The sequence below is a fragment of the Myxozyma melibiosi genome (genome assembly GCF_037950935.1).
Source record: "Myxozyma melibiosi strain Phaff 52-87 chromosome Unknown BZA70scaffold_1, whole genome shotgun sequence".
NCBI lineage: Eukaryota > Fungi > Ascomycota > Lipomycetes > Lipomycetales > Lipomycetaceae > Myxozyma > Myxozyma melibiosi.
Genome location: NW_027042915.1, coordinates 3,818,029 through 3,825,688, shown reverse-complemented (window position 1 = coordinate 3,825,688; position 7,660 = coordinate 3,818,029). Strand labels below are relative to the sequence as shown.

At 46.2% G+C, this 7,660-nt stretch overlaps 2 protein-coding genes across 2 annotated transcripts; both read left to right on the top strand.

Annotated features, from left to right (window-relative positions):
* Nucleotides 1-965: 965 nt before the first annotated feature.
* BZA70DRAFT_54595 (uncharacterized protein) lies at nt 966-2,032 on the top strand. The gene has a single exon (XM_064915199.1). It carries the CDS (start codon nt 1,154-1,156, stop codon nt 1,835-1,837), a length of 684 nt encoding a protein of 227 aa, XP_064771600.1. The 5' UTR covers nt 966-1,153; the 3' UTR covers nt 1,838-2,032.
* A 4,420-nt stretch (nt 2,033-6,452) lies between these two features.
* On the top strand, nt 6,453-7,395 carry BZA70DRAFT_274076 (uncharacterized protein). The gene has a single exon (XM_064911929.1). It carries the CDS (start codon nt 6,466-6,468, stop codon nt 6,760-6,762), a length of 297 nt encoding a protein of 98 aa, XP_064771599.1. The 5' UTR covers nt 6,453-6,465; the 3' UTR covers nt 6,763-7,395.
* The last annotated feature ends 265 nt before the right edge of the window (nt 7,396-7,660 follow it).

Genomic DNA, 7,660 nt, shown 5'->3' with positions numbered 1-7,660 from the left:
GCCCAGGTCCGTTCTTTCTCCCGCTGCTGTTCTAAATGGCTGCAAGTTCCTGACGAACTTGACTGTCTTGAGTCTAGAAAGAACGCCACTGCCCTGTCCATTGGCTCGAAAGGATTGAATATAGTACGCTCGCCCGTGCCTTCTCTGCCAAAGTATCCGTAGCCGCAGTCACTAATGAGCTGCAGGTTTTTTGCTTTTTTAAATTTTGGAACTAGAAAGAATGCAATTTGAGAGCTGATGCTGCGTAGCATGGATGGGAGCAACGTGTGGGCCCCATAACCCTTCTCAGAATGCTAGCCTGCCGTTGTTCGTTTGTCTTAATCTAAGCGTTGAAGTCCCGGTCCCCCGAGATCCAAAGTGGGACCGATCATCTGGACGGTTCTTCGCTTGATCTTATCGGAGAGCGGCTTCCTAAACAAGATCTCGTAAGTCTCACTGATGTGATGTAAGCGGAAGTCAGCGAGCGAGTAGCAACAGGTAGCAGCCATAACAACAATACCGGTGGGTGGGCGGCAACGGTGGCGGCCGCAGAAGTAATACTTCGGACATGGCTCAAGCGCAGGAAAAGCCTACGAGATTTGAGATCTGCCAGTGAGGATGGGAAAAAGGAAAATCGAAATCATTATTGACGCATTGCCTTCGCGTATCAGGTGATATTATTGTTCGCGGACAACCGGCTTTCCGCTTTGCCGGCAGTGCTTACCTCGAATCAAGTTTCATTTTTTCTGTCCTGCATCGCAGCCGTGAAACACTTGCTCTCTTGCAAGTTTCTGAGCTCCGTAGATCTTTCGAATGTCCTTTGGGATCTCTAGAAACACGAAACCTGAACTCGACAGCTGTTGTTTTGATCTCATGTTGGGTTTCAATGTGAAAATTGACGCAGACTGAAACTTTGGGTAGCGACAGCTCTTGGAGGTGGTAGCTGCTCGAGTTTTTAGCACGCAAAATACCGCTCAAACCCTTTTGCGCGTCCAGTACACAATCTGTTTGGTAATTTGTTATTATCATCAATAATAATATTATAGATTCCGTCGTTATCGTGAAGCGGACTTACGCGATTGTGCATTGTGGGCCAGGCAGCGCACCATTAAGGCGGGAATCTTAGCGGCCTTGGCAAAGGTCCTTCCCAAAACTTTTCCCGGGCAGCATTAAAATGAGGATTTCATTTTATTATCCGTCATATTTTGTTCCCTCAAGACAGAAACTAGGCCTTCTAGGTCCCCTTCCCCTCTTCCCCAATTGTCCCGTCAACGGCTTCACAGCTGACACTAAGCCAGACTTGAGACAAATCCGCATATTTACCGCGTGCGTACGAAAAGACGCACGCCTTTCTCTGTGTCTTTCCGTATATTCCGTAATTGACTTATTTTTGAGAAAGAGGAGTGTGTATTCTGTACGCATTGCAATCATACCAAAAAGAGATCGATTTAGATTAAGCCTAAAGAGAGCGAGACTCGCGCTTTCAGAGCCTCCAGATCCGTATCGCTGCCTAGCCGCAGCTCCCAAGATTCTCCCGCGAGATCAGATCAGGCAACACAGAGTTAGTCCCCTACCAAATACGCAAGCTAGTCGCCGCAGCCTTGCTGCTAAATTCCGACTTCCGGTTCCCCTCTCTGCGCGCCTTCCAAAAAACCTGTCTACTCTGCTATTTACCATTTTTTGCAATTTTTCTCATCCTCGTGTTCTCGTGGGCTTTCCCTTTTCTTTTTATTCATTTGGTCTGGCATTCGTAATTATTTTGAGTCATCGTGCTCCGACAGGCTTGTTGGGCAACTGGAGAAGGCATGCGGTTCGCCTGTATCTCTCGATTGATGATGATGATAAATCTCTGTTTTAAGTCCGTTGCAACAACTAGGTTATGACAGATGTATCTCTCGATTTCAAACAAGAAGCCGAAGGTTTAATTCTTCAGCTCGATATTCGTGTACTGCAGACTGCTTTGCTTACATTCTCTGACTTAGATCTGCGACTTGTTTATAGAAAATTCGATAATGATAGCAAACTGTTTGTCTCAAGTTACTCAATGTTGTCGTTTGTTTGCTGCATCCGTTTACAAAAACCGTTTCGTCAAATTACGCATCAGCTGCACAGCGGTCATGACAGAAATCTGCTACAACCATCCGCTTGTTCAAATACTCTTTCATATGACGACTAGTCACCGCGCCTCTTTCTGCTAGTGCACGGCGCCAGTATAAAATTCCCGACCGCTTGTAAGCAAACTCTTTTGGATGATGGTTTTGATATCGCATTCATCATATCTTTTGACGGTCTGTAGCGTCGCCTCGCTTTTTCTCGTTATTTCAATTTCATTGCATAGTTTGCAGCCACGCGTTCTTTGCTGCTGCTGTCTTCTTGGCTGCCTTCTTCCCCTTCGGAGCTTTCCGCTTTTCCCCAGCCCCGTGCCGACGTGTGGGAAACTGTATGTATTGTATCCGCCCAGCCCGCTTGCGTCAATCGGTTCTGATATCGCTTTTCCGTGACACCCCTCAATTTACTTTAGAGATTCGTTTAAAGGCGTCTGTTCTTTCCAATTCTGGTAAACTGTCTAGTCACTCCCTGTACTAAGCCATGACAACATAAACTGACTTTCGCTGTTCTTCCACCTTAATGCTGCTGCTAAACGAGAAACAGAAATCGTGTACCAGCAGTTTAATCTAGTCTCCTAATATCTAGTCTACTGTTTCTAAAGCTCCGCTTGCATCCGGCGCGGCTTTGCTGGCTGCCTGTGCGTTCTGTTGGTCATCGGACAAACAATCGCCGACAATGGCCGAGTACGTTCATCATTTTAATTGGTGATCTCTACAAATGAGTCGAGATCTTATTCACCAAATCGCAGACTATACTATTGAAATCAAATGATGAGACGTAGTGCTGTTTTCTGTCTTTAGTCTCATCTGCTTTAGAGAAGGGGAGGTAGCTGTGCTGTTGCTGCTGCTTTTGTCATATATATCCAGAGCTCTTGGGGTGGCCTCGGAGCGACAGCTCCGATCCTCCTAAGTTATTTTCCTAAATTTCTTTGGATCTCCGACATGCGATACCTTTCCCATTAATACAGTGTCTTGACAGCGGCGCCCCTTGCATACGTGTTGCGAACTTACATCAATGAAGCTCAGTTTCCTGCCGCGACTGGTATATGTGTTGCCCTGACAATAAGCCTAGCTGGTTTGAGTGACAAGATTAGCTTTGAATCTGAGGGATTCTTGGAGGACGGTCTTTTGTTATCAAATTACGTCTCCTTCAATAGTTTGTGGAGACTCTCATTGGGCTTGCTCGCGTGGGTGAAGCAAATCCCTCTGCAGATGGGAGAAACATTGTCTTCGCCTTTCACTCAGCAATTGGTGGTCTCTCAATGCTCAGCCATCTTCCGATAGCTAAGCGGTATAAGGACAGTACAGGGATTGCGCCTAGACCATGTTAAGGTAGCTCGTATAGCGTGTATAACGAAGGCGAGAATGAACGCGGGCTTCATACTGTGAAGTTCAGTTACCTTCCATGCTGCTTCGGATTAGACCCGACGGTCAATCTGCGCTGCTCTCGACTCTTTGAAAGTCAAAGCGCGATCTGGGCATGAACCACAAGACCTATTTCGGGCAGCTTACGTTTGATAGCGCCTGCCAGTCGCTCGTTTACTTCCGCTTGAGTTTACTCACGCATCTACCGGCTCTGAGCGAAATAGCACAAACTGTTCTATCTCCTTCATCACAAGACCCCAAGAAGTCCGACCAAACATACTGGTATTATAAAACGCTGCTAAATGCTCAATAGGCGATAACACAATGCCGATTCCGGCGATGTATGCGTGCTCAATGCTCGGTAACAGTTGTAGTTGTTACTTGCTTACACGTGTCGCTTTGACTCGCTCATGAACTTCGCAACACTGACCTCTGCGCTGCGTCAAAGATGCACATCCTGCAGCATTCCAATTATTCTGCAGGAAACGCATGCGCCATAACTAATAAAAAGCGCCTGTTCTGCACTCTTGATGTATAAAACACTGCCTGCTGTGCTGTAGCAACTGCTATAAGACATGCATTAAGTTCCAGTTATCTAATGAAAGCTGCCACGTTGCGGCGCTCGAGCCCTCTGACCTCGTGGGCACCCGGGTAGCTGACTGAACTCTAAATGCGTGCGAGACACGAGTTTCGGGGAGTTTGACTGGGCGAGTTCTCCTTCCGGATCCGGTCCTGCAAGTATTTTGTAGAGGTATGAAACCCTTTCAATTTTTCGATAAACAGACAATTCAACCTAGATGTCTAGCAATGAAAAGTCAATTGGTTTTGTTTCTCTCTTCATCTCGCTCGCGGCTTCGGGCTAGTTGTAGTTGTATTAATTAGATAAACGGACGGCTGCGAGATCTCAGCAGCCAAAGACCTCAAATTTCGCGCATGGCGCGTCGGCTTCAGATTACATTTATGAATACTATCGTCAGCTGCAGAAAAACAAAAGATACGGGCCTCGCCGAACGGCAATCTCGCTCTCGTCAAGCAGCTGGTACAGTCATGCCGCTTTCGGCCCTCTGAAAGACAGGGACACTGCGCTGTGCCTTGCGCCGATAAGCTGCGCGACTATGACTTACTGTACATGCCGCTACTTTCCGCTGTGCCTTTGCCTACATATATGCATGCTCCTCTTGTGTCTTTTTTGCAAACATCAAGCCACTGGACTAATTTGCAGCAGAATCGATTGCAGACAGCTCTTTCATTTGAAAGGAGAGCACGCGGAGGGTGTGTGCAGCCCTTACTGCCCACCTATCTAAGGCGCATGGACCCTTTTTTCTTCATTCTTCATTATTCTGCTTGTAAAAGGCACGTGGAGCTGATAAACCACTCTCGGTCATTTTGGTCAGCTACACGAGCCGACAATAATCATTTTTGCGTAATCATTAGTTTTGAAGCACTAAAAATGCTATAGAAGTAGAAAAAAAATTGTTATGGCAGGAATCCGAAAGATGCCCTAATAGATTCGACACCGAGTCGCGGTTTTTGATTTTCGGTCTCGTTTAAAGTCAATAGATAAACTCTATTGGCGCCACTCGAGGCCAGGTAGTTGGGTTACACTTTTTTCGCGCACCCGCAACATAGGCAGCGCCTACACCTAAACAACACGGGAGTTTTTAACTGTTCGTCTTGTCTTCTGTGCTGAAAAATGGACCCTTTTAGAGTCAGTTATTAGAGCTGAGAATTTAAGAACTCTGTTTGAGGTAGTGTTGATGGCTAACGGTCATGCTTGCTGCAGACGTTTTAGCGAGCCCAGACGCCGGCGCGGGGACTTCCCCAAAAACGGCCAGTCAAAGTCTGTGTGCTGTACAGTTAACTGACCTCGGCACAACTTGATATCAATAACGCTCCGAAAAAGTAAACATGCGCGCCCAGATCTAAGTCCGATCGGCAACTGCTGCTCGAGATAATGATTGCGCTGTCGATTGATTAAGTGGGGTTTGCGATTGAGCTCTCAATCTTTATCTATAGAATGACTGCCCCCTTGCCGGGCTTCTCAGAACCCCGCATGAAGTACCGGGTGCCGGTTTAGTCAATACATTAGTGGAGATAGGCTCAGATTTTTTCCTATCGGCAGGTGGCTCATATCGAGCAGTCCAGGTGCTCTCATGTAGGCGCGCATTTCAGCCATGCATGGCAGCAGCTCATCCACCTTGACTCCCTTCCAGCGACTCACGATGCACCTATGCCTCCGAGCCTTCCGTTCTATAGCATGCCTTGTTTTAAATGCTTTATGCTGAAACATTTTCTGGTAAATTCCACCTCGGACTTTTGCAATTCGACGTCAGGTTTCCGCTGCTGTGGTCTATCATCTGAGAAGGCCTTTGCCGGAGCAGATAGTCCGACTGACTGGTGACGATGCTGTGACAACCAATGAGAGCAGAGAGTGACTCACCTTCTTGACAATCGAATCACTTCCAAAACGAAATCTTTCCTCTTATAATCGTTCTTTCCAGTGTTGATCCCGAAGATGTTTGTTCTTTCCGTACTGCAGATTTCTTTGGATCTCTTCTGTCCTGAGCACAGCCTAAGTGTCGAGCAGCGGCCACACCACTTGCACCAATCTGCTCAGTCGCCTTCTTTGCTATTGGGACTCGGCTACTATACTACTCTAACAGCCAGGCTAATTGGTTTGAGAAGGAATCATAGATAAGAGATACGCCTGGTTACTGACTTAGATATGAGGTTGCGCAAGACATTTCATACCATCGTCCGCGATTGTTTCTCCAGCACAGTGTACAAAAACAACGGCGCCTGGTAATTTACAAAAGGAGTGTTTATGCTAACTTGTCTTTTTTGCAATTGCCGAGTATGATAATTATATGAGATTGTCGTATACGGATTCGAATGAAATAATTTCCAAGCTGAGCTTGCGCGAAGAGCACATCCCACACCAGCTCAGTGTCTCAATTGAGACTCCAATTTTACGCAGAAAATGACAGCAACCAGTCTCTCAACAAACTGATAAATGAAGCTGACTATATCATTTTACATTCAGCAGAAACGTTGGGTATTCTGGTGCCTATTGGGTTGGATTTCAGGGCGTGTCTGCGAGAACCACCAATCTAAACATGGGTTTGCGCTTCATCTGGCCAAAACGTTCTCTTGGATAGCTGCAACGCTCTATAGCAATAATGGATGGTTCTACAAAGGCAATACTGATAATCACACTTTAGCTGACAAGAAAATATATATAGAAGCGTCTCTATTGAGCGGTGTGAGGTTTATGGCCTCTAGCGCGTCGTGTTTTGGGAGAGCTCATTAGCGAAATCAAGTCTGCCCTGCACTTAGCCATCGACATTTTTCGGCACCCATGATATACACTACTTCCAATACTCATGGAGAATTCAGAAAAGCGCATATACTTTTTACAGTTACCACAAGATTCAAGAATCGGAGTTTGGAAGGTACTTTTCTGGGAGATGTCGAACTGACGGAAGCCAATGGCATCGTGACGAGCCGAACAAACTTGAGTCCCTTCGTTTACGATAGGACAAGCTGTCGTTGAGCAAAATATTACGTTGAGGCTTTGCTACCGAGAGCGAGATTACAAATTGGCCGAGGCAGTTTGGTGGATTTGCCCTCCGCTCCCTTGGAGTGCTTCGGTATCACGACTAGACCTTCCCGCTCTACGCTTCGCTCACCCTTGACTGTGTCATTTGAGCAAACTCGACGACAAATATATGCTATACAAAATGTTCGGTATCTTGAACAGCAGGTTTCAGAATCTGGTGTTGCGCTATCATTCTTGTCATATTCTCAAGTTCGTTCTCTGTTCGCTACCTTTCCACAAACGAGTTTTTGCTTCACTAAGCGACGCCCACTTTCGATGCGCATATCATTAATCGCCATAGTTGTCTCACAACTATACGAGATACACTGAAACAGTGATTCTTACGTATCTTGAGCGCAAAAAAATAATATGAACTAATGTCTCACGGCTGATGTGTTTTATTAATATCTAAAACTTCGTATTTGGCAAGACATGCGCCTTCTCAGGGCGAATGTGACGTGGTGCTCGCTCGTAAGTCTCTCGTTCCCGCGAACAACAGCAAACTCTGAGCAGCGTTTCCTAAATTTTCTTGGTTGCCTAACTTTAAAAAACGCTTTTCCTGAACAGACGAATTGCTTATGAGGAGTAAGATACATGTACTCCTTAGCGT